Below are 27,524 nucleotides of genomic sequence, written 5' to 3'. Positions count from 1 at the left end.
TTGTCATAAAGAGTCAACGGTAAGATGGATGTTCAAACAACATTGAATTGGATCCTCGCTTAGTTCCAAGCCGGTACAAAAGCTAGGGAAAACCAGCAACCATGTGATAAAGGAATAGCTCAGCATAGGGTCAGAAATGACACTATTTTGACAGCAAAAGAATACTTTCCTGTTGTAACAAAAAAGCAAAAACAAAACACATGAAACCTGGAGCATGCTGTGTAACTAGTAAGGCACAGGAATCAGTTTTTAAAAATGCACTCTGTAACCTCCCTGCACTTTCAGAAATGCCAGACGTGAAAGCAGAAGATGAAGTGGATTTTCTGAGTAATACCGGAGCAAGTTCAGTTTCTGAAGCAGTGGCTGTAGGGAGCATAGCTGCTACGCCGAAGATGAAGCAAGGCCCAGTGACCCAGGCGGTAGGTGGCTTTAGCCTGTCCTGCTGTGTCTGATTTATGGCTTTGTCTTTTATTTGAGGGTAGGTGGGCAAAATAGTATTTTTCGCCTGTCTCTCATGTGCTGTTATATAAATGTGTATATGTTGCTACAGTTAAGCTTTCATAAATGGTATATACCACACAGCAAAGTTTTGGAATGGGCTGTTACATGTTTCCTTGGAGATTGTGCTGAAAAACATTTTCCCCATGACCACAAGACTTTAAAACTTTGTCAGTAAGCTTAAATTGTCACAGAATCAGTTATCACAAAAGGGGATCTATAACTTTTTTTTTTTTTTTTTTTGAGATGGGGTTTCGCTTTTGTCACCCAGGCTGGAATGCAGTGGTGTGACTTGAGCTCATTGCAACCTGTGCCTCGGGTGAAAATGATTCTCCTGCCTTCGCCTCCCAGTAGCTGAAATTACAGGCATACACCGCTATGCCTGACTAATTTTGTACTTTTTGTAGAGCTGAGGTTTTACCATGTTGGCCAGGCTGTTTTCGAACTTACAGCCTAAGGTGATCCAACCACCTCAGCCTCCTAAAGTGCTAGGATTATAGGTGTGAGTCACGGCGCCCGGCCTGTAAACCCTCCTTAAACCTGATTCTTCTTTCTTTATATAGAAACTGATAGCCAAAATGAGATTTTTACTTTATAGCTCAATAGCAACTATATAAATTACAGAGTATATCATTTTCAGCAATGAAAAAAAAAGGTTCAGTAGCCAGGCACAGTGGCTCATGCCTGTAATCCCAGCACTTTGGGAGCCTGAGGTGGGTGGATTACCTGAGGTCAGGAGTTCGAGACCAGCCTGACCAACATGGTGAAACCCCATCTCTACTAAAAATACAAAACAATTAGTCGGGCGTGGTGGCAGATGTGTGTAATCCCAGCTACTTGGAAGACTGAGGCAGGAGAATCGCTTGAACCCGGGAGGCAGAGGTTGCGGTGAGCTGAGATCATGCCATAGCATCAGCCTGGGTGACAAAGCAAGACTTTGTCCTCCAGAAAAAGAGAAAAGTTCACTATGGTTTTTTTCAGAACAGTGTTATTAGGATATAATTCACATACCATAAAATCCACCAAATCAAATAAAGTGTGCAGGTCATTAGTTTTAAATATATTTACAGAGTTCTGCAATGGTCACCACTAATGTTCTAATTTCATAACATTGTTACTCCAAAAAGAAACTCCAGACCCATTAGCAGTGTGCGTCCCCCTCACTCTCCCCTCCCCCAGCTCATTAATCTACTTCTGTTCTCTGTGAATCCATAGAGAGATGTGCTGTGTGAGTGTGAAAGTGGCTGTAGATAGCACGTAAATTGCCCGTTCAGAGCTTCATACAAATGGTATCTGTCACACAATATGTGGTCTTTTGTGACTGGCTTCTTTTACTTAGCGTAATATTTTCAAGTTTCAGCCACAATGTGGCATTGATCAGTATTTCGTTTCTTTGTGTCAAATACTATTCTGTTGTATGAATATACCACATTTGTTTGTGGATTTGGATTGTTTCCATGTTTTGGCTACTGTGAATAATAGTTGTATAAGTTTGTGTACACAATTATGTGGACATATGTTTTTATATCCCTAGTGGAATTGCTGGGTCATATGGTAATTTCCATTCAGTTAGTTTTAAAAATATTTTCTTGAAGGTCTTGAGATTATTTTTCTTTGTGTTTAAAGCTATTAACATTTATTTATTTATTTATTTATGAGAGGAAGTCTTGCTCTGTCGCCCAAGCCAGAGTGCAATGGCAAGATCTTGGCTCACTGCAACCTCTGCCTCCTGGGTTAAAGCGATTCCCCTGTGTCAGCCTCCTGAGTAGCTGGGATTACAGACATGCGTCACCACGCCCAGCTAATTTTTTGTATTTTTAGTAGAGATGGGGTCTCACCACATTGACCAGTCTGGTCTCAAACTCCTTACTTCAAGTGATCCACCCAGCTTGGCCTCCCAAAGTACTGGGAATACAGGCATAAGCCACTGCACCCAGTGAGCTGTTAACTTTTAAAACAAAAGTTTGTTTGAGAGAAACAGTGCCCTATGCTTTAGATTCCGTGGTGGTAAAAACAAAAACAAAACATAGCTGAAAATCAGGTTAGTGAACTTATTCATACTGCCCCTTTGAAAGTCCATGTTTCTTGGGCTACACTTGACATTTCACTGTTTTTCCTCTTTAGAGGACTAAGTGGTATTTTTTTTCTTGAAGTTACATGGTTGGTAAATGAAACAGACTATCCCAGATTGTTTTCAGAGTATGAACAGTGATAAACAAGCCTTGTTTTATTGGAGTACTGTGGTATGAAGGTGCTGACTGTTCTAGCCCATCCTTACTACAGATAATTTCATGACTAATGCCTGGGTGGCTACTTGTAAAGCAAGCATTATTCTGACAAATGTTGCTTTTACCCCTATGAGAAGAAAAGAGAACACGCCCTGCATGGGTACATTTGTCTTTGTTTCCAGAAGCCCCTTAGAAAGGGAAGGAAAAAACTCACATCCTTGAATTCAAATGCCCCTGTTTCTTAGTACTACATTTTAATATTCTAGTGATTAGAGTCATTGAATCCAGGCTGGTACTTGACTCTAGACCCTTCGCTTTCTGATGAGGGATATCTCTATTCTAATGGTGTCTTGTCTGCTATAAAGAAGAAAACAAAACGTGACTTAAAGAAGAGAAGAGGTCTCCTCTCCCAGTCTCTTTCCTCTTCTCATCTTTTCCTCTAGTTTTAAGACATGAGAGAGTGAATATTCCTCTGGTTGGTCGGCATACCTCATTTTACAGATAAAAGAATAGACCCTTGGAGAATCATATGACTAGCTAAAGGCCAAAGGCAGCTGGAAGAGTTTGATGTTTGATTTCTAACCTAGGACTTATACCACAGGGTAATTCCTCCTTGTCTCTTCACCTGGGCTCTGTGATTGGTGGAGATGCTGTAAGAAGCCAGAGAACCATGTAATTTGTCTCTGCCTGGGAGTTATTATTACCTATGCTTTGTGTCTGCTTCCACCTTGTAGAGTTGGGGAAAGTATATGTTAGTGGGATTTTCAGTTCTTGGGAATTTTCAGGTCTAAATACAGGAAGTTTTTGTGTTCACAGCATTCTTACAAGGATGTGAAATCTGACTAACTCTTCTCCTTGGTGCACTGACAAACTTGCCCTACTTGCTGTGAATTGAAAGGATAAAACATAGACATACACTTTAATTTTTCCCATTTAACTCTTCGTATACTATATTCATGTAGGTTTTCACTGGATGGGGAAAGACAGCAGAGGTCTGCAAACATTTTGTAAAAGACAGACTTTGGTAAATGCTTTGTGTGACATACGATCCCTGTCACAATAGTAAGCTTTGCTGTGAGTGTGAAAGCAGCCATAGATAGCACGTAAACGAAGGAGTGTCACTGTGCTTCAATATAACTTTATTATGGACACTGAAATTTGAATTTCATGCGAAAGTCACTTGTCATGAAATACTGTTTTGAATTATATTTCCAGTCATTAAAAAAAATGTAAAATCTTGGCTGGGTGCAGTGGCTCATGCCTGTAATTCTGTCACTTTGGGATGCTGAGGCAGATGGATCACTTGAGGTCAGGAGTTCGAGACCAGTCTGGCTGACATGGTGAAACCCTGTCTCTACTTTAAAAAAAAAAAAAATATATATATATATATATATATATATATATATATATATATATGTATGTATATATATGTATGTATATGTGTGTGTGTGTATGTGTGTGTGTGTGTGTGTGTGTATATATATATATATATATATATACACATAAAAATAAAATAGGCTGGGTGCGGTGGCTCACGTCTGTAATAATCCCGGCACTTTGGGAGGCCGAGGCAGGTGGATCATGAGGTGAGGTGTTCAAGACCACCTGGCCAACATAGTAAAACCCCGTCTTTACTAAAAATGCAAAGAATTAGCCGGGCGTGGTGACAGGCACCTGTAATCCCAGCTACTCAGGAAGCAGAGGCAGTAGAATTGCTTGAAGCCAGGAGACAGAGGATGCAGTGAGCCAAGATCATGCCACTGCCTCCAGCCTGGGCGACAGTGCGAGATTCCATCTCAGGGAAAAAACAAAAAAAAGCCAGAAATCACTTGAACCCGGAAGGCAGTGGTTGCAGTGAGCCGAGATCACCCCACTGCACTCCAGCCTGAGCGACAGAGTAACACTCTGTCTTAAAAAAGAAGTCTGTTTTTTTCATGGGCTATAAAAAAATAGGTAATAGCATGTGAACCCCTGCCTAATAAATACTTGGTGCACCAGTGGAAGAAAAGAAAAAGGAAACATTATTTTTTTAAATTGTTTTGTGGTGAAACCTGTGGTTTGTAAGCTACAGGTTGGAAGTGGGGAGTTCAAGTTCTAACTTTCCTTAATAGCCTTTTGACAGCCTCTCTAGAGCTCAGTTTCTTGTCTCTAGTCATTCTTTAACCTTAACCTTCTACAGTCTGCTTTCATGATGAAAAGGGTTAGAGTCTGTGATTATATTTGAGGGTGGAGTGGCATTTGTGTAATATTTAATCTGATCTTTCTGACACATAGCCGGTCTGTGTGCGTGCCTTGGGAATAGGCCAGTCATTGCTTCATTGAATTGTTGAATCATCCTCTCCAAATGTAAAATAGAACAAATTCCTGTATCTTACCCTTTGCTACCAGCTTGAAAACCAGTACTATGGTAAATTTATGGCAGTAAAAGTAAAAAATCTATTTAAATTCTTATGGAAGTCTTGGTTTGTAACCTTCTCTAAACATGTAATTGTTAGAACATAAGAATCTCTGTTGAGCAGCACTACCAGTGATTTAAAGAAAAAATCTGCAGTTGGGTTCTTGTTTTCTTTAGTCCGTTAGTCTGATATCTGTCATACAAACTGAGGAGTAATTTTTTATTCCTTAACCTGTTTGACACATGTATTGTAAATAAATCCTTACTTTAAGGGTCCAGTGCTGGAAATCGTGGTTTGTGAAAGGATTAGACAATGTCTGCATTCATTTCTTATATTCTCAGAGAAAACACATGTATGTGTTAAGTGCTGCAGAGTTCTTGATAGTCTTTATTGGGTGTTTTTTTTTTAACAGAGTCCTGCTCAGTTGCCCAGGCTGGAGTGCAGTGGCACAATCTCGGCCTCCCGGGTTCAAGCCATTCTCTTGCCTCAGCCTTCTGAGTTGCTGGGATTACAGGCGCCCGCCACCATGCCCCGCTAATTTTTGTATTTTTAGTAGAGACAAGGTTTCACCATGTTTACCAGGCTGGTCTTGAATTCCTGACCTCAGGTGATCCACCTGCCTTGGTGTCCCAAAGTGCTGGGATTACAGGCATGAGCCACCGTGCCCAGCCACTGATACTTCTTTATTGGGTTGAAAATGTTCACAACTTTTGAGGCAAAGTTATTACTTTACACATAATGTGGTTTGTTTCCATTGATCATTTTATTATAATTGTGGTTTATTATTGAGTATTGGCCAGAGTTTTAATGCTCACTGCAATTTAATATTCAACATTACCTCCCTTTACATGCTTTACTGGTTTCAAGATATTCACATTACCTTTCATTGTCATCTCTTTTTCCTTAGTGAGTTTATATATATCAAGTACTTAGATCAGAGCCTTGTACACAGTAAATACAGCTTAGCATTATTATTAATTAGTTTAGTAACTTCATATTCCGATATGCTATTCATTCATTTTAGTAACTAGTAGAGTATGGTGGTTCAGACTCAGTTACTGCTTCTTGAACACATGTTATAAAAGCTTCAGGAGTAGTTTCTTACATTAATTTGAAATTGAAAGACTTGGAGCTTGTTTTACTTCTGAGACCCTTGGAATTTGAGAGAACCTTAAAGATTTTCTGTCCAACACCTTTGCTTTATAAGAGAAGAAATGGACTCAGGACATTCAAATGACTTGCTTTGTTTCATAACTGGTTAACTGTCAGCTGGACTAGAACCCAATTTCTATGCTAATAATTTTTCCACTATATTGTTTCCTGAAGAATCATCTGAGGGTATACTTAGGAAGTCCCATTCACTTGGTTTAGGATGGGTTTTTGCTTTTTAAACAACTATCACTGAATGATACTTAGGCATGCTAAAATTCTAAAACCATTGCATTATACTTTCATGCTTTTGGTAATAGTTGGAGAAATTCCTTTAGCCATTTTAAGATGTAAGCTGACACACTTTAAATCTCATATTCTTATTATAATCTGTTTAGTTGCAACTAAATACCATGAAGATGATGTTTCTCCAAAGTGCTCGCTTTTGGTGCAGAAATTATGAAGATTTTTTAGACATACCTTTTATTTCCTAGAGAATGATATGATACTGAGCCAGATGCTGGAGGGAAGCAAGAGATGACGTTGAATACTTAGGTTCAGAAAAGGCAGCCTCTGACACCATTCGTCTTCGTAGTATGCCCCAGTGTACTGCAAACCAATATCATATGTTGTGGGGATCTTTTCTTTTCAAGATAGGGCCAAGTTCACTAGGAAGGACCTTCCCTCCCCAGGGTGTCTGTTCATTGAGGTATCTCAGTAACAGTTGCTTTTCTAAATGCTCATTGCATAGGCTTATTAGCCACATGGAACAGTTAATTCTGCAGGGTTCCCATGGTCCTGGCAGTCAGACACTCAAGAACAACTATGTTCAAGGACAACTGTAAAATCCCATTTGTTGAGTATTAGGTTACTGGGAAAATCTCTTTATTTAACACACCTTCCTCAAGAAAGCATTTAAAATCAGAACGATGATCTTTTTTTTTTTTAATTATATAGCCAAACATCAAATTAACTGAATTTCCATTGTTAGTAATTTTTACAACAGTATTCATGTTTGTTTCTTCAGGATTATACTAAAGGCAGTGTTGGTATTGGAATATTGCCTGTTAATATCTTCCTGACCTTTGTCCTTTTATTATATTTAGTGAATCACTGTTTTCTTTCTCTTGTCTCAAGGGGGCGAACTTGTATTTCCATCCCTAGTCTAGCAATTTGGTCAAAGCTTTGTTTTGTATGGCTCTTCACAGCCTTCATGCTCAGCTGCCGTGGGAAAATATGGCAGTCTCTAGGCTGTTTGGTAACTGACCCTTGAACAAACTATAACGCTGCTATTCAAAATGGCTTATACATCCTACCCTGTTATTTAATAGCTGTCAGTTTTTAAAAAGGTCCTTTAAAAACGTTTCTGCCATCATATTTACATAGATAGTTTTATTGTGTGTGTGTGTGTGTGTGTGTGTGTGTGTGTGTGTGTGTGTGTGTGTGTTTGTCACCTAGGAAGAGGCAAATTGGCTTCTTTCTGAGTTGCCAGAAAATCTTATCTGCATACATTTGGCATTTAAGAGAGCCATGCTCTCCCTAAATTATCCCTTTTAGGTCCACCGCTTGGAGCTAGCATCAACCACAGGAAACTTAATTCTCAGCTTTTTTCATGTAAATTTTTTGGAGACTCTATCCCTCCTCTGAAATGGAGAGTTTCCCGGAAATTCTCAATGGCTCCTAATACTAATTTTTAATACAATTGCAGAAAAGAAGTACCTCAAAGAACCCCAGACCATAAAGTCACAAGTGGCAAAACTATAAACTTAGTTTAAAACTTCCCATAGATGATGTATGTAACGGTATGATTTAATGATCTAGTTGTACATTTTTAAGTGACCTTAAACAAGTAATTTAATTTCCCTGCTCTCTGTTTCCTCCTTTGTATAATGGCTAATCACTAGCTTCTTCCAGCCCTTAATTTTTGATCGGCATATGATTCTGAAATGATTACAATAATTTAAAAATATTGTAATCCCAGCACTTTGGGAGGCCGAGGAAGGTGGATCACTTGAGGCCAGGAGTTCGAGACCAGCCTGGTCAACATGGCAAAACCCCATCTCTACTAAAAATACAAAAAAAATAGTGGGGCATGGTGGCCTGCCTCTGTAATCCCAGCTGTTTGGGAGGCTATCACAGGAGAACTGCCTGAACCTGGGAGGTGGAGGTTGCAGCAAGCCAAGATTGCACCACTCCCCTCCTGCCTGGGAGACAGAATGAGACTTTGTCTCAAGAAAACAAAACAAAACAAAACAAAAACAAAACACTTTGAACCAAAAGGACAATCATGAGGGGTGTGTGTGTGTGTGTGAATTTGAGACCGAATCTTGCTATGTTGCACAGGCTGGTCTTGAACTCTTGGGCACAAGGAATCCTCCTCCTGCCTTGGCCTCCCAAGGTGCTGAACCATCATGAGGGATTTAAAAAAATATATGTCACACATTCTTTAACCACATCTTTAATCACTTTTGTCTTAAACATTTTCCAAGGTGTTTAGTTTTGGGGTCTTAAAATCAATTATACTAGAATCTGCATTTTTCTTTCATAGAACTGCTGAATCATGGGTCATATTAACATTTTAGAGGGGATGTGTGTCCTATGCCATCCCCTTTTGGGTGAAAATAACCATATCTGAGTCTTATCACTCTTTCCATCTACTACTTACACTCATTTCTCTTTTGTTGATTCTTACTATATTGACAGCCAATGATAATACCTAAGTATAAGGGAAAGATTATGGAATCCAAAGAATTAAGGTTTCAATCCCAGTTTTGCTAATTATAAGCTGAATAATTTTGATTCGTTTATTTAGAGGCTGTTTCCTCAGCTGTAAATTTGGGATATTGATGCCTATTACCAAAGTTATTTGTATTAACTAAAGTTAGGATAGTTCTAGCCTATAATAGGCATTTTAAAGGCAATAGATATAATTCTAATCTCATTTTAAGCTAACTCAGAATTATCAGGCCCTTCTTAAGACAGTATGAATGAATGATTTTAGATAATGATTTAGCCTGAAGAGGATGCCTGACGAGAAGCACCAGAGCCTATGTAGTGTGCAGTCTCTGCTTTGTGGCCAGTAGGACATTTATTCTAAGAGTCTCAGGAGTTTTTTCCCTCATTCTGCCTCTGTGAAAGCCAGAAACTGTGGGAAGCCACAGACTGACTTGTCAGCAGAGAGGCATGGAAAACACATATGTCCATGCATGAGTCCCTTTAAACATTTGTAGCAAAGATTCCAACAGTAAATTATGCTGTTGGAACGTAATTCCTTCCTTCAGGAGATGTACTGTTGTGCATTTCCAAAGCAGAATTGAGCCTTTCATCTGCAAACGTCTATTATTTTGTATGCTGAACATTGTAAAAGAAACCAGGGATGCCATGGTGAGTAAAATGAATAAAGGATCTCATCCCCCCTCTATTGGGAGAAACAAAGAAATGAACTAGGAGTTGACACCTGGGTCATGGGAACTCAGAGAATGAATTTTCCATTGTTTAGGCCTATCTACACCACTGTCCCTTCTGCTGTTGACTTCTGGTAGGACCATAACATCAGGCATTAAGTGGAATTCTGCTGAAATGTTTCACTCCAAGGATTTTCCCTGTTGACAGTACTGCTTACCTTAAAATAGGGAGTCAGACTTCTCATTCCATTTCCAGAAAATGATGCATGTATCATGATTGTTTTGCTGTGAAACAGTTCCTGTCCCTATTACCCTTGTAGTCAACACAATAGGCTATGTTCCTTCCCAGGAGTCATTAGGTTTCCTTAATGGGATGATGGAAAGGAGGGAAATAGAGCTGTGGCCCTCTTTCCTCATTAGTGCTGAAACCTGGTGCTGTATCTGCTTCACATCAAGCTCAGTGGATTGTTTTTCTCCTTGTCTGGGTCTGTTCTTTCCTCATTGAGTGAGGAAAAGGATTTAAATTCTGGCTTTCCTGACGTGGAACTTTACTGCAATGGTTATTGCAGCTGAACCCATTAAAAGAAGTACTTGAAAGCTGTTAGAAGAAACATTGTTTCAAGATTGGCATATAATATAACATGGACAGTGGGAAAGACTGTGTTCTGTAAGATTTGAAAAAGAAGAGAATTTGTCATTGGCAGGGCACACCACACCCCACGATCATAATCCCACAGGCTTCTTTGTAGCCGTGGGAGAGTCTTAAGTGATACCGGCAGTGGTGAATTCAGGTGATTGACGTTTGCTGCTGATTACCAGAGTTACGGTGTATCTCTACCTACTTTGGTTTTGGTCTCATCTTGGGAGCTATTATGCTTTTAACCGCCTCAGAAGGTGGGAGGTGGCAAGCTAGTCAGTACCTAACAATGCCAAGATTTCTTCCTTTTATTCCTATTGGGAACCTATACTGCTGTGTGTCTGTTTCTTGGGATGACTCTTTGGGAAGGAAGAGGTGTTAAATAAAAACAAAATAATGCATACTTTTTATGAATATTCTCTAGGCTGGGTGCAGTGGTTAACCACCTATAATCCCAGCACTTTGGGAGGCCAAGGTGGGAGGATTGCTTGAGTCTGGTAGTTCAAAACCGGCCTGGGCAACAAAGTGAGACCCCCATCTTTTTATTTAAAAAAAAAAATTGATATTATCTCTAAATGAGTCGTGTTGGTTTTATTTTTAAAAAAACTCGTAGTCACCCTATTGGTTAGATAATACTAACCATCTATTAGCAGACAGACAGTGCCCCAAAACATGACTAATGTGGGATGTTGCCTTGATCCTTCCTTTTTTAAGGCTGGTTTGTGGGAGCTTGGAGTAGGAAGAAGGGAGGTATAAAAAAGGACAGAAGATGAAGGAGACCTGTAATGTGGGGTTCGGGGAAGCAAAGGGATAACTAAACATAGGCCTCTTGACAGCATCTGCGACCGACCATGCACCAAAGGCATGGTATGGCAACAGCTGTGTAAAGGCCCAAGATGTTTGATTCTTTCAGCAGTTGTTCCTGTAACTTGTGGTGGTATACCACCCCAGCATAGAGTGGGAAAGATGAGAGTAACTTAGATTAAAAAAAAGGGGGGGGAGCAAGCTTACTGTTCTTCCTCTGAAAAGCATTTCATCACATGACCAACCAGTTAATGGAGGAAAATGATTGTACAAATCTAAGTAAAAAGTGGGAATTGTTAAATATTTCTAAAAGCAAAGCTTTTACTTTTAGAGATATGCAATTAGGAAATTTCAACAGCTGCCAAGTGGGCCATCTTTAATGTAATATACAGACAAGACTTTAAATACTGACACCCATTTTCACAGCACAAGTGTTCCTTTAAGAAGTTCTTTTTAATAAACAAATAGTAATTAAAAGATTTAACAAATGCATTACATTAATTTTAAATTTAACAAGATAGTCTTTTAAAGGAATTTATTCCCCCTCCCAGCCCCTAAAAGCCTGTATGTCCTGATGACCACAAGGAATAACTGATCCGAGAAATAACTTGTCTTTGTCAAGGAGATAAAATTCTTCTGCCATGTTTTTACTTTCCATTCCTTAGCATTGTGGCTGTGTGTCTTTGTCATGTCACCTTCCCCAGGAGTGAAGACCATTTTGTAATTAAATTGGAACATTCCACTGTAGAACCTATGACAAGTTAATCTTTTTGGAATGGCAGTCAGATAGCTGGAGGTAAAGCCTTATGTGCCGGAACTTCTACTTTGACACCTTTGCTGTATTTCCAAAATACCCGTACTTGGTGACTTCTTAGGCTGAACAAAATTTCTCCTCTTCTTCATGTCTCAGAATTATTGTTATGGGTATCATTTACTATTACGTGTTAAAATGTATATTAATGTGCTCTAATCCTAGTAATAATTGAGGAACTTGCATTGGAAAGAGTTACTCATGTCAGTTTCCCATTTGCCCTGGTTTTTCAAAAATAGAATGAGACTTAATCAGCCATATAGTCCCTTAGGAAGTACCTTTCAGGTAACTTCATTAGAACATAGGTCATCAAAAGTCTTTTCCTAAATAATTGTATTTGCCTTTCAGAAAGCCATCTCTGTTTATTGTTCTTGCTGTAATTCCTTTTAATTCATCAGCTTCGTTCATAATGTTACGAAATTGTTTAGACCTAATCTCATATATAACTAAGGGCATTAGCTTTCATACAGTCTGAGTTAGAAAGCTCTCATCTAAGATTCCATCTTTTTCCCCCAAATAAGAAAAGCTTTTCTTTCTCTGAGATAGTAAATTTAACTTACCACATTCTACTGCCAATTTAGGGAATTTATACTCTCATCTTCTCTTACCTGAATTCTTAGGGCTTTTTTGTTTGTTTGTTTTGTTTTTTCCCAACTATTCTTGTATTCCTTATAACCCATCAGTTCTCAAAATTTTTGGTCTTGAGTTCTCTTTACACTTTTAAAAATTATGAAGTGCCCCAGAGCTTTTGTTTATATAGGTTATATGTAGAAATGTTTACTGTATTAGAAATTAAAAGTGAGAAATTAAAAAAAAAATTCATTTACAATAATTATTAAAAGTGTATATTTTTATATATGTGTGTGTGTATATATAATTTTTGAGACAGAGTCTCTCTGTGTCGCCAGGCCGCAGGCTGGAGTGCAGTGGTGTGATCTCGGCTCATTGCAACCTCCGCCTCCCGGCTTCAAGCAGTTCTCCTCCCTCAGCCTCACGAGTAGCTGGGACTACAGGCACATGCCACCATGCCCAGCTAATTTTTTGTATTTTAGTAGAGACGTCCTTTCACTGTGTTGGCCAGGATGGTCTCCATCTCTTGACCTTGTGATTTGCCTGCTTCGGCCTCCCAAAATGCTGGGATTACAGGCATGAGCCACCATGCCCGGCCAAAAATATTTTGTCTACAAAAAAATTAATTTTCTACAAAATTTAGAGGAATGGTATTGTTTTAATTTCTGACTGAATGTAAAATATTTGGATTCTTACATCTTTTATACATTGAACCTATTGTAATATATTGTTTTGGTTAAAATAAAGTAAGTTCAGCTAATACAGGTGTATGCTTTCTAAAATAATTGTGATATTCTTTGATACTAGATCAGAATTGACAAATAGGTTCTTAAAAGCTGTTTTCAACGTGGACTCAATTCACATCGTTGAATTTTGTGTTCTCTGTCTCACTCTGTCGCCCAGGCTAGAGTGCAGTGGCACAGTCTCTGCCCACTGCAACCTCTGCCTCCCAGGTTCAAGCTGTTCCCGTGCCTCAGCCTCCCAAGTAGCTGAGATTACAGGTCTGTGTCACCACACCAAGCTAATTTTTGTATTTTTAGTAGAGACAAGGTTTCTCCATGTCGGCCAGACTGGTCTCAGTCTCCAGATCTCAGGTAAGCCACCCCGCCTTGGTCTCCCAGAGCGCTGGGATTACTGGCCTGAGGTACTATGCCGGGTCTGGTCTATTTCATAATTTTGGGTTTTTTTTGTTTTTTGTTTTTTTGGTTTTTTTGAGATGGAGTCTTGCTTTGTCGCTTAGGCTGGAGTGCAGTGGCGCATAGTCTTGGCTCATTGCAGCCTCCACCTCTTGGGTTCAAGCGATTCCGTTGCCTCTGCCTCCCCAGCAACTTTGATTACAGGTGTGCACCACCACGCCTGACTAATTTTTATATTTTTAGTAGAGATGGAGTTTCTCCACGTTGGCCAGGATGGTCTTGAACTCCTGACCTCGTGATCTGCTGGCCTCAGCCTCCCAAACTGCTGGGATTACAGGTGTGAGCCACCACACTCAGCCTATCTCATACTTTCAGTGAATCTTTTACTCATGCATGATTTTGTAAAAGATTGGTCATTTGGAAACTGTTGATTCACTGAGTCAACTCTTCCAAATACAGCTTTTCCAAATGTTGAATATTTCATTCTACAGTATCAGAAACTCAAATTTGTTAGTACTGCTACCAGTCTCATCAGAAATGTCTTTAAGTACTGGTTGATTGGCAGACTCACAGTGACAACTACAGGCTTTCCAGAATTCTCATTTTCATTTGAAAGTCTGAATTTTATCATCAGCTGTAAATACTGTCAGTTGTGTCCCTTGAGAAGCAGATATACTCAATTCATTTCTAAGAAAATACCCCACTTTCTGAATAACCATCATTTGTCAGTCCTTTTAAGTAAGAGTGTTGTTTTATGAAAAAAGAAGCTAGTTTAGCTCACAAAATAATCATAGAAGTGATTTTTCTCAAGACAGGCATCACATCTCCATAGACAGAAGTATTTTGTGTTTGCTTCCCATTTTGTCACAGAATTTTAAAAAGATGTGTACCCAGAGTATGGCAGTGAAGAATATAATGGCTCCTGATTAATTTTTGTACCCATGTCTTGGTTTGTGCTAAGGCACCATCATTGTAGATGTCAACACAGTAAAAAGGCAAATAACAACTTAACATTTCTATGAAAATAGTTTTGATCACACAGACAACCTGGAAGGGTCTCCTCAAGGTTTTGTAGACCACATTTTGAGAACTACTTGGTCTAGCCCATGTTGTAGATTCTTGCTCAGAGTACTTTAAATAGGTCCTTGGTTTTTAAACGTCGTTTAAGCTCTGTGATGTGGCATACATGGACTTTATATAATCTGTCTCTTAAGATGACTTGTACAGTCCCATCAGTTAAACTATTTGACCCCATGGTCCAGCTGCCAGCCTCGCCAGAACGCCCTTATAAGTTGAAATTTATTGTTGTATTCACTCAACGTATTCTGTGCCTGAAATGCATCTTTGGAGTCCACAGGGGTGCTCTTTCCTTCTTTAAGGCCCTTCTGGAACGTGCGGTGTTGCCCGTGGTGCCCTCTTCGCTCTCTCAGGCCTCCTGTTACACTCTTCTCCCTCCCCCCACCGGAGCAGACCCAGTGGAATTGCGGTGTATTTCCTGTGCCCCTAAGTACTGCACTGGGAGCTCTGCTGCCTCCTGTTAGTGACTCTGCTTCAGCCATGTTTTCATTAACAACTACTTATCACATGTCTCACACATGGCAGGCATTTATAATGTCTGGTGTATGTTGAGTGCCGTGAACGAAAAAGGAACCCAGGAAGAACATCAGCAAGGCTAATTTCTACTTAGTTGACAGTTTCTTGTGAGTATTGATTGCTTCAGTGAACTGTATGTAAGGGATACAGTATTTACTTTATGTATTCCTCTCCTTCAGGGTGCTGACAGCCTTGAATAGGTCACTTTCTTTTAAAATACCTATTTCCTAATTACATAACAAATATATTTGAAGATTTAAGTTTCGTAAGTTGAGGTTAAAAAGCTGATTTAATCACTGTGGCGCAGGAGTTGCAGCTAAAAATTAGGTGAAGAATAGGAAGGTCCTCATTGATAACCCATTAATATGAGTATTTAGGATTGAACCAAGAGGGGTGATTCATCTTTCTATGTAGAACTTGGATAATTGCCTTAGTAATGAAACAGAACAGATCAAAGCCTTCTTTGTTTTTTTCTTTTTTTTTTAAAGATGGAGTCTTGCTCTGTCACCCGGGCTGGAGTGCAGTGATGCAATCTCAACTCACGGCAACCTCTGCCTCCTGGGTTCAAGTGATTGTCCTGCCTCAGCCTCCCGAGTAGCTGGGATTACAGGCACCCACCACCATGCCCAGCTAGTTTTTGTATTTTTAGTACAGACGAGGTTTCACAGTGTTGGTCAGGCTGGTTTTGAACTCCTTTCCTCAGGTGATCTACCCGCCTCAGCCTCCCAAAATGCTGGGGTTACAGGCATGAGCCACTGTGGCCAGCCTTCATAAGCTTCTTGATGTTCATCAGAATGAGAGTTAGTTGCATAGAGCCGTGAGAATTCAGACCTTAGAAAACCCTACTTGTATGAAAAACAGAGATGAGGAAGATTTAGGAAGTTCTTCTGAACAGTAACCATATGCTGAGTTCTTTTGAGTACCACTGATGCTTACTGTAACGTATTCATAGGGCAGGCATAAGAGAGACATTAATAATCTATAGATGGCTAGTTGGAGGGACAGTTTCTATGTTTCCTACTCAGTGCTGCACTAAGAGCTCATGAGTGCCCCAATAATTTATGCTTTGAATCCCCATGGATTACCTAATTTCCTAGATAAACTGTTCCTGACAGTGCTGTGCAAGCTTCTGAGCCATTGAAGACACACATATGCCCCTGTAGTTTTTGAGAAATTACCAGAATGCTTTCATGAAACATGGTCTCGAATAATTTACTATTTTGTGCAGAGTGTATTTAAAACTTTCACTGGGAACAGTTGTAGAACACTGACATAAATTTGTCAATGAATTTATGAAGGAGATATCTGCATACTTAGAAAGGGTCTTTTGCAGGAACATGGCTGGAGTTAGAAGCCATTATCCTTAGCAGACTAACACAGGAGCAGAAAACCAAACACCGCGTGTTCTCACTTATCCGAGAACGCATGGATACAGTGGGGAAACAGCACACATCAGGGCCTGTCGAGGGAGTCGGGTGAGAGGTGGGAAAGCATGAGGATAAATAGTTAAAGCATGTGGGGCTTAATACCTCGGTGATGGGCTGATAGGTGCACTAAACCAACATGGCACATGTTTACCTGCAGAACAAACCTGCGTGTTGTGCACATGTAGCCTGGAACTTAAGCTAAAATAAAAATTTTTTTAAAAGGTTCTAGGATATCAGCTTAATAAATAATTGGGAACAAGTAAAATATAAAAATCAATATATATTTAGTTAGACAAATCTCAAAGGTGGATAATTTTACAGAACCCACCCAAACTTCCATTTATATTTTTAAAAAGCAGTGAGTCGTCAAGCTTATCAAGTTGTGTATACTTTAAATGTACATAGTTTCTTGTATGTCTATCATGCCTTGATAAAGTCATTTAAATTTTTTTATTTTAAAAACAGCATTAAGGGTAGACGGAATAGCCTCCATTTACTGGTAAATTTCTGATAGGTTTCATGTATTGATAAGGTGTAACTACTAATGTCATTTGTTTGTAGTGGGCAGAGTAGATGACCTTATTCTTTATTGCATATCTCTGTGTCAAAAAGTTATGATTTATTTTACATTTTTAAATAAAAGAGTTCCTGAATCTGGGTTTTCTGCACTGGTTTAATCTACTGGTGTTTTGTTTTGTTTTTGAAGATGGAGGCTTTCTGGGTCACCCAGGCTGGAGTGTAATGGCATGATCTTGACTCTTGCAACCTCTGCCTCCCAAGTTCAAACGATTCTCCTGCCTCAGCCTGCTGAGTAGCTGGGATTACAGGAATCCACCACTCCGCCCAGCTGGTTTTTGTATTTTTAGTAGAGACAGGGTTTCATCATGTTGGACAGGCTGGTCTTGAACACCTGACTTTAGGTGATTCACCTGCCTCAGCCTCCCAAAGCGTTGGGATTACAGGCGCGAGCCGTTGCACCTGGCCTAGGTTTGATCTACCCTTGAGTATGGGTTTCTTTCCATGAAAGATCCTTTTCAGACAGAGATAGATATTTATTTACACAGAAACTATTTGTTGAATGCTAAAAAATGTAAAGAAACAGGAGATGTGTTGTTCCCCGAGCCTTGTACAACAGGCCCCTGCATAACTGTGATAATTGATGGATGAGTGCTAACACAGTTCTAATGGAGTTAGAGGCAAGATAGGCCAGTTTTTTGACTGAGGTGTTTGGTGGAGGCATGGAGGTGACCACAGTTGAAGAGATCTTAAAGACTTGTCCGGTTTTGCCTAGACTGGGAAGAACATCATGGCAGCCAGGTGTAAAATAGTCTGAGAACAGTAACTTATGTGACTCAAGTAGAAGAATCTTGCAAGGAAAAGTGAGAGAAAAGGCCGGAGAAGTGGCCATGGTACCAGACTTCTTTCTCAGGGTCACCTCTCAGAGCCAGATGCTCTTTAACCCAGTGGGTCACACTGGTATTTCAGCTTTCTGGGTGGGGATTGTTTTGGGGACATTTTAAGTTCAATCCAAATTAGGCACTTGGGGATTGGCCAGGAAACATCTATAAATATCTGTCTTTTCTTTCCCTTTGCCTCAGATGAAGAGGCTTTTTCCTTTCCTTCTTTGCTTTTTTCATTTTCTTTTCTTTTTTGGGACTTAACACTTGTGTGTTCTTTCTTGGCTTCTAAAGAAGCACTTCTTCGTAAAACAGCGTCAGATACTCAGTAGTTCCTTTATTAGTAGTTTTTGAGGTAGCTACCTGCCTTCTCCAGTTAGCCGAGGACTGGAAAAGTTCACTTCTCCCTCTGCTTTCCTGTGCCATGATACCAAATAGATCCAGAGGGGATATGGCAGTCTGATTGAAAGCAAAGGTGTTTTGTTCTTTCAGTTCCGACTTGAGTCAGAATTTACCACAGTTACTTGGTTTTATTTTATATGCCCCCTTGTAGGCTGACTTCAGTACCTCCTTTTTAAAAATAAGACAAAAATGTAACATACATTATTTATTGCTCACAACAACCTCTTTCTTTTTAACCACTTGCCTTTATTTTTATACCTATTATATAGGTGAGAAGCTGAGGAACAGATAGGTTGTATAACTTGCTTAACACAGTCTAGCTCCAGAGTCCATGCTTTTAACCACTATGCTAGCTTAATAAAGTCAGTAAGCTACTCATTTGTCCATTTCCTTTGATTTTTCCTGTATGAGAGGTCTCTGCTAGTATGGATTTAAGTAAAGGAGCATTCCCCACTCTTTAAACATATTTTTGTGATAACTCTTCCAAAGCAAATTTTTACATTGTAATCTGAGGTAACCAGAGTTATATTGTACTTTCTTAAAAATTTCCAGAACGTTAAAATGTCTGTCCTAGTTGAGTAAAATCATCAAAATACAAGCTCCAAATGATAATCTCTAAATGAACAGAAGCAAGTTTATTGCTTTGAGTATGAGTGAATGCCAGAATTAGCCAGGCAGTAGTGTTGACAAATAGGCTTTCTCATGAAGGACTTCTCTCTTTTCCCCTGTCCTTTGTTTTTTTGGACAATTGATAAAAAGAGCAAGTTGTACCTCCCCATTTTTTGGAAAACATGATTGTACAATGGTGTGTATTTGCCTGGAGGGATGAGGGAAGTCTTCCATGGGAAGCTGAATCAGTTTTTGGCTTGTTTGACTGTATGACTATGCTAGAGATACTCTTGCTGCAGTGAAAACAAAGTAAGAAGTAGTCAAGTAATTTCCTAAAGTAGTACATTTTTATTTTATGTGGGATTCAAATTTTCCTTGGGTTGTGGTTATTTTGAGCAGGAGCTTTTGTGTCTGGCCAGGACTTGTATTCTTCTAATAAATACAGAGACTACTTCAGACAAAATTCTTTTCTCTCCTTAATAACTAAATTTGGTCAGCCATTGAAGTCTTAGGGCTGTGATTGTGATGGTAAGTGAAGGCATTATCAGTTACTCATCTCACCTTGGATGTCTCGTATCATTTTTGGCACGCTGGAGAAATCTGAGAAATGGCTGTTGCCTTTAAGGCAATTATTATTTGCTTAGAGTCAGACCAGCATGCAGTAGCAGTGAACAATACAGGGCAGGATGCCATAGAGTCAGCACGGCAGAGTCTAAGCCCCTTAGTGGTGCAAAGGAGGGCATTATAAGGAGGATTAGAGTAGGCAGAGAGAGCTGAGTTGGGAAAGTAGAATTAAAGGATGGACTTTGGCTAAGGTAGATAGGCAAGAGAGGGAATTCCAGAAACCATGATTGTTCTAAGAGCTAGGGGCGTTGAAGTAGGAAGAACCACATCCTGATTGTGGAACCTTGAGACACAAGCATTAGGCTTATCTTGGAGAACAGCAGAAAATGAGATTGGATAAGGGTCATGGAGCAGTCTGAAATCCAGGCAAGAGAGATTAAACTGGATGAAGCCGAAGACGTTTGTACTGCCTTTCTGAATGACAGCATAAATCACATCACTTCTTTGTTCAAACATCTTCACTGGCTCCCAGCTGCCCTTTAATAGAGTCTTAAACTCTTTAGCATAACATCACATGCTTTTTAAATTTTTAATTAACACATAGTTGTACGCATTTATGGAGTACAGTGTGATATTTTGGTACATGTATATAATGGGTAATGATCAAATTAGGATAATTAGCATATCACCTCAAACATTAATTATTTCTTATTGGTGAAAACATTGAAAATCCTCTCTTGTAGCGAGTTTGAAATACACAGTAAATTATTGCTAGCTATAGTCACCCACCCTGCAATGTGATGGAATACTACATTTGTTCCTTCTGTGACTCCACCCATTGACCAGCCTGTCTCCATCCTCTTCCCATCCTTGTCCCAGCCTCTAGTAACCACTATGGTACTCTTTCTGTGAAATCAGCTTACTTAAAGTCCACATTTTCAGTGGGACCTTACGGTGGTTGTCTTTCTGTGCCTGGTTTATCTCATTTGACATAATGTCCTCCAGGCTCGTCCATCTTGCCATAAATAACAGGATTTTCTTATTTTTTATAGCTGAATAATATTCTGTTGTGTATGTGTACCACATTTTCTTTATCCATTCATCTGTCATTGGACGCTTAGGTTGGTTCCATATTTTGGCTGTTGTCAACACTGTACTAAACATGATAGTGAATACTGATTTCATGGCCTTTAGATACATACCCAGTAGTGGGATTGCCAGATCATATGGCAGCTTTCATTTTGCTTCATCTGTGCTGTTAATGCTTTTTCTACCCAATGTCATATCAGTCCCTTGTATGAATCTGATGCATGTAACCAGGCATTGTCCTATTCCTCTGTCTTACCTGGCATTCATTGACAGCTTTTCCTTCACTCACACCCTTTATATATGACGCCCACCTTCTCTTTTGCATTTTCTCTCTTTCCTTCCATTTATTTTAAAACAGCGTCTTTTCTGTCACTTCAGCCAGAGATCCTCTTCTGTTTGCTGAAATTCCGCTTTTTGTCGGTACTATCTACCCGAGCTGTCTTGTATTTGTGTTTCATACAGTTGTTCCTGCTGTATTTTCTTTGAGTTCCCAGAAATGTCTTACATGTATGTATATCTCTCATAGTACCTTACAGGGCAACTCACCTACAGCACACACTTAAGTATTTGCTGAGTGGGTAAATAAATTTGGCTAATATTCATTAGTTTGCTACTAATTGACCTTGGCATGCTGATGATGATGAAATCCCATTACAGAATTATGATCAGTAAAGGTCAGCGTTGTTTCCTTTTACCTCATTGCCTTTGTTTTTTGTGGAATGAAATTTGTTCTTATTTCCGCAGATGATCATATGGAAAGGGAGTTTCTCACTTGTTGCCTTTTCCCTTCTTTTTCCACTTCCTTGCCAAAACACTTGTCCACCCCGCCTCCTTTCTCTAGCTGTATGAAACATTTATTCATATTCCTGACCAGGGTAGCAGTGTGTGTATTCAAGTGTTAAACTTTGGTTTCTATGGCAAAATCTCTGACACAATCAAAAGTATACAAAAGGATGGTCATGATGCATGCAACTCACTTACTGTTAATGGTCCTTTTTCTCTGTCAGTGTTTTGTTTACTTCTTAAAGTTTTTAACGATTTAAAGTATTTATTGCCAGGTTAGAAATCTTAGAGCAATCGTTATATAAGGATTCACTTAAGGCTTATAGTGAATCTTTGTCTAAAGGAAAAAAATGTCTTAGAGAAAACTCAGAGTTTAGTATACAGATAGAAAGAACTAAAGGGCCGAGGTAGGTGGATCACCTGAAGTTAGGACTTTGAGACCAGCCTGGCCAACATGGTGAAACCACATCTCTACTAAAAATACAAAAATTAGCCAGGTATGGTGACGGGCTACTTGGGAGGCTGAGGTAGGAGAATCACTGGAACCCGGGAGGCAGAGATTGCAGTGAATCGACATCACTCCACTGCACTCCAGCCTGGGCAACAAGAACGAAACTCCATTCCCCCTGCGCCCTCCCCCCAAAAAGAATATATTTTCCCCTGTGAAACAGTAGAATATTTAAATCCAGTTTTCATCAGTTTACAACTACACCAGAACTACCCTCACCAAGATCTACAAAATATTTGCCTAGGAAAATCCAGATCTTGTATTTGCGTGACCGTTTTATAGCATTTGGCACTGTTTACTATCCTTTCTTTGAAATACTTTCTCCATTTCATTTTCTGGATGTCACATGTGTGTGTTAATTCCCTAATCTGAATGTCCAACCCCAGCCATTCCCGAGTTCCAGTCACACTTTTTAGCTGCTTACCATGGCTCTGCTCAGATATCTCTGAGATACTGTGTCTCAGATTCACTGTCTCTGAAAGTGAATTCATCATCTAATCTCTCCCTGCCACCTTCTTCTGCTGCATTCCACCCTTTACCTAGTCATTCAGGACAGAAGCTTAGGCCATCATCACACTTCTTTTCCGTTCTGCTCCCTCCCTAATGGCCAGTATCCTGTTCATGTTAAATATCTTTGGACTCTTGGTTTCTTGATCTCTGCTTTCAGCACCTGAGATCACACTGTCATCATTTCTCATCTAACTTCTGTAACAGCTTTATAATTTATCTGTCTCTAGGCTTGCTCCCTCTTGTCTTTTGAGTGTATTCCAGAAAAAAATATTTTTGAAATACAGATGCTATCATGCCTTTCCCTTGCTAACACTTATTCAGTTGCTTTTCCTGTTGTAGTGACATACGCTTGTGAACACAAGTAACATGTTCAACTGGGGATGGCCTCATCCTTTGTCTCTGTGCTCTTTCTTCCCTCTCGGCCTTAGCACGCAGTCTTCTGCCTGAACTTAGATGCCAGTCAGTCTCCCTGGCTTCCCTTTGCTGCCTGCCTAGACCACCATCCACACATACACCCTTTGCCTGTTTAATTCCTAGTCTTCTAGCGAGTCTCAGGTTAGTAACATATTCTAAGGGCCAGTCTCATAGATGATTGTAAGTATTTATTGTCCGTTTTGTTCACTGCCATATCCTCAGTGCCAAGCGTACATGTTCAAGAAATACTTGCCTAATGATTAAACTTTGTTTACTGAAAAGCTTATTGAAGTTTTAGGGCAGTGACGTGGAGTTGTACTATATAGTCACAATAATGTTATGAATTTTCCATGTGAAATTTCTTGGTTGAGATTTTTCATGTGAAATTGTTAGTCTGTTTGCCATGTTTAGTGTTCTTTGGCACTCCAGGTTTTAAAAATTCTGATGTATCTTAAAAGCATGTTTAGGAAAAGTTGATAATACAGTTTAAAAACTTAAATGTTCCTAAAACATGTATTATGCTTCGAGTAAGTGCAGTTTATGTAAATTAAACTTCAATAGAGCTATTTAAAAATTAACTGATGATAAAAAATATTTTCAAGGTCTAGATTATAATCTGATATATATATATATATATATATATATATATATATAAATTTTTTTTTTTTTAAACCAGTGGTTTTGTCTGAGTCACACATGCATTTGGCACTTGTGTATATACCAACTGTTTGGGTGGGGAAAAGTACAAGGTTGCGAATTCATTTGAATTGACTATTTGGTGGTATAATTAGCATGTTAAAGAGTGAGTAGGCAGGGCACAGTGGTAGCTCACTCCTATAAATCCCAGCAGTTTGGGAGGCTGAGGCTGGTGGATCATTTGAGGTCAGGAGTTCAAGACCAGCCAGGCCAATATGGTGAAACACCATCTATACTAAAAATACAAAAATTAGCTGGGCAGTAGTGATGCATGCCTGTAATCCCCAGCCACTCGGCAGACTGAGGTTTCGAGAACCGCTCGAGCCTGGGACGCGAAGGTTGTGGTGAGCCAAGATCGTGCCGCTGTACTCCAGTCTGGGCGACAGAGTGAGACCCTGTAAAAAAGAGAGAGAGAAAGTAAGTAAGTGTGCTTCAGGGAAAGAAAGGGATGCTATTATTTATAGTAATTTTACTCCAAAATTTGCACTTACGGGATTCACGAAATTGTTAAGATTTCTACATGTGAGAAGAAGTCCTTGTGACATTGTATTATTATGAAGAGAAAGAGTAGCATTTGTTTCTGTTTTTATTCGTCAGTGCTGGACTGTCTTATGTGGTGTTCTTTTGGTCATGCTAAAAAGAAATGTTCCTAGAAGATTCAAAACTAAGAGTAAATATGGCTTATAGTTTTATCAGATACAACAGTTTTTGGGATCTGGTTTTAAATAGACAATATAAATGGTTATCAAACAGTACACTGCATAGGTAGTGTCTCATTTCCCTTTTTGATAGCATTATTTGACAGGTTAAATAGGAGAATGCCATAGATTTAGTATGTATTAACTTCAGGAAGAAGTTTTACTAATTATTCTATATTGTATAGAAGGTGGAGGAATGGGGCTCAGAATTCAGTTGGCTCTGCAGCTGATAGACCAGCATTTTACTTAATATTAGGAGTCCTGATTGATGGACAGATGTCCCACCCGGGGAGGCTTTTAGTGATGTACTTTTGGGTTCCATCATTAGCCTTGCTCTTTAGATTTATAAATGACACAGAGTTTGGAGGAACACCTATTATTTCAGTGATGGAATCGAGACTCAGTATACTCTCTTTAGGCTAAAATGGTAACTTTAAAACAGATGAGATAGTTTATTTGAGAGAATATATTTATACAGAAAGCTATAAAGGAGGTTTTAAAATAAAATCACAAGATTATAGTATAAAGGAGACATACTATAAGTCACACTGAAAAAAAAAATATGGGAAGTAAATTTATTTCACAATACGCTTATCTTTCTGGTGGTGTGGTATATGTGTCAAGAAAACTAAGTCTCGTCTTAGTTGTCCCAGTATGCACCATGTCCGAGGATTTTGTTTTGGTGCGTCCACTTCGCAAGAAGGACACTAACTAGGGGGCACTCAGGTACCCTTTTGCCTGAGGAACAGTTGTGAGACTCAGAGAGAGAAGCCTGAAGAGGGTGGTGAACCACGATGGACATTAAAAAAAAAAAAAAAAAAAAAAAANAAAAAAAAAAAAAAAAAAATGCTGCCAAAAGAAATAACCAGTATTTGCTCCATAGAGAAAAGCCAGATCAGTGGACCTGTTCATTTTAAGGAAGAGACCCGGGTAACAATTGTCGATATCCACAGATCTTTTTGTCTGTGTGTGTGCTCGGTTTGTTCATTCTGACTTCTGTAAGGTGTTACTATAGTGAGAAACTTTTTAAAAGTGGAATGTCAAATATTGAAGTGTTGGCAGAGAAGTTGAATCTCATTAATGTGAAATTAAGAATCACTTGGCATTTTTATTTTTAAAAAATAACATCTTTTTTTGTCCTTTGACATTTATGTAAAATCAGATGTAGGAATATTGTTGATGAGTAATGAATCCCAAGTTTTCTTTCCTCAAATTCTAACTTTTCTCTGTTATGGTTTCATTTCTTGGGGGATTTATCAAGTGGTAAAATAAGATGTAGTGAAAAGATTGATTTACAGAACTGAGTTTAAAGCAAACCTGTTTTATTAGCTGTGTGATGTTAAATAACTGATTTAAACTCTGAGTGCTGCTCTTCCTCATCTGTAGACAGTAAAATTTCACCTTACAGCTTTTTATGAGGAATAAATGAAATTGTATCTCTGGAAGCTCCTGGCAAACAGGAGGTATTCAGTAAATGTTGTGGTTAGTAAATCTTGCTCCAGAAGACCTGTCCTCGAGATTAAGCTATCTTGTCACTATTTTCCGAACTGAAATTCTGATTCCACCATCTCCCTTTCTTCCTTCCTCCCTCTTTTTAGTTCTTAAAGCTGTTGGTAATTTTAGTAGAATTTAACATTTGTGTGTAAGTTCCATGAGACCTTGTTCCTGTAAAGAGCACAAGTTTATGAAGATAGTTTTCTTATATTATTCCATATTAATTTGTTGTTATTTTAATTGTTGCTATTGTCAATTTGCTGCCACCAGTTAAATTGTCTTACAGTTTTTTCTTGCAAAGGCAGTAAAGGATTAAGGAAAGGAGCTGTTGGCTATTGCTTGCTACTAATTTGAAAAGAAATGCTGGTTATGGCCTTCGAGGTCTCTCCTTCTCCTTTACACTTTTACTAAGTCTTGTAACCTTCAAATCTGTGTGTCAGTGAATGCTAGGAGAGAAAAGTAGACCTGCTTCTGCCGGAGCCATAGTACTAGCACCTAAACAAACACCTACATTGAAATTTACAAGGAAACCCTAGTTGGAGACAATGCCTTGGCAGCCATTGTAAATCATTTTCTGCTTTTATGTCTCAGATACTCTTTCACCTCTCAAATATTCATTCCTCTTATTTGAAGCAGTCTGTTATCTAAGTGGACAGGAGTTGCTCAAGTGGAGGCTGTTTTATCTGTATTCTAATAAATTTTACCACCCACATATATGTAAATCTGGATGATTCACTATATTTAAGTGAATGAGATCATAGATTAATGAAAATTGTTGACTGTGGTAAACTTTTCTTTCTTTTCCATTTCATGTGAAGAGCGAGAGTAGAAAATGTCATTATGCCAAAATAATGTTTTCTGCAAGTTTTAAGACAATGTCTTGATTCCCTTTTCTTTGTCCTCTGAATCTACCCATATCCTATGAAACATATGGCAGGTAATAACTCCCTAGTCTTAGACTGGCAGTTTATAATATTAGAGCAAGAAGGACCTTTAGATACGATCTAGCGTCGAATCTCTCTCATTTTTCCCTTCTGGAAATCTTGGTCCAGAGGGTCAAACTAGTATATCGCAAGTTGCTCAGTGAGACAGTGGCACACCTAGGAAGAGAAAGAACCCTTGATTTTCATTTAGTACCTTGTGTTCTCTGCAGAGAGTAAAATTGAGCATTGATGAGTCATTAACCAGTCTCCAGTCACATGCTGCTACTTTATGTTCCCTTTGGGGTTTCAGGAAAAATATTTAGTGCAGAAGATGACTCCCACCCCATCCCCACCCTTCAAAATATTTACTGGACTTTGGTGTTCGGTTTGGGTCTTCAGCATCCCCACTAGGTGGTGTCCTAATTCAGAAACTTTGCTGTGAGACTTCAGACGGGCTTCTGCCCTAACTGAACTAAAGCAGCCACAGTGTTGACATGTAAGAATGCTTAAACAGTTTGGTAAGGTGCTAGATCTTGTAGTTAAGTAAATTAAATGAAAATTTAATTCATGAGCACACATGCTATAGCTAAATTAAGATGTATAAAATATTTTTATATTTCATTTTCTGGAATCTTTTTTTTTCTTTTTTTCTTCCAAATTCATGTTGAACATTTTCTGGAATCTTTAAGAATGCATGTTGGGCCTGTGGCGTGAGACAGACTAAAAGCATTGGTTGCTTTTAAAGAGTCTGGGATCCTTTGTTGTGGATAGAGGGCAGGATGGA

The 27,524-nt window shown here is 39.0% G+C and overlaps 1 protein-coding gene across 1 annotated transcript in view; it reads left to right on the top strand.

Moving 5' to 3' along the window:
• The window catches only part of AKAP13 (A-kinase anchoring protein 13), a 261,930-nt gene that overhangs the window by 106,735 nt on the left and 127,671 nt on the right, over nt 1-27,524 (top strand). Inside the window, exon 8 of the mRNA XM_037731692.1 lies at nt 286-419. Within this exon, the coding sequence (XP_037587620.1) occupies nt 286-419 (134 nt within the window). The remainder of the gene's footprint in view (nt 1-285; nt 420-27,524) is intronic.

This window comes from Cebus imitator, unplaced genomic scaffold (assembly GCF_001604975.1).
Source record: "Cebus imitator isolate Cc_AM_T3 unplaced genomic scaffold, Cebus_imitator-1.0 Scaffold416, whole genome shotgun sequence".
Classification (NCBI taxonomy): domain Eukaryota; kingdom Metazoa; phylum Chordata; class Mammalia; order Primates; family Cebidae; genus Cebus; species Cebus imitator.
Note: the sequence above shows the minus strand (reverse complement) of the source record. Positions and strands in the feature narration are given on the sequence as shown.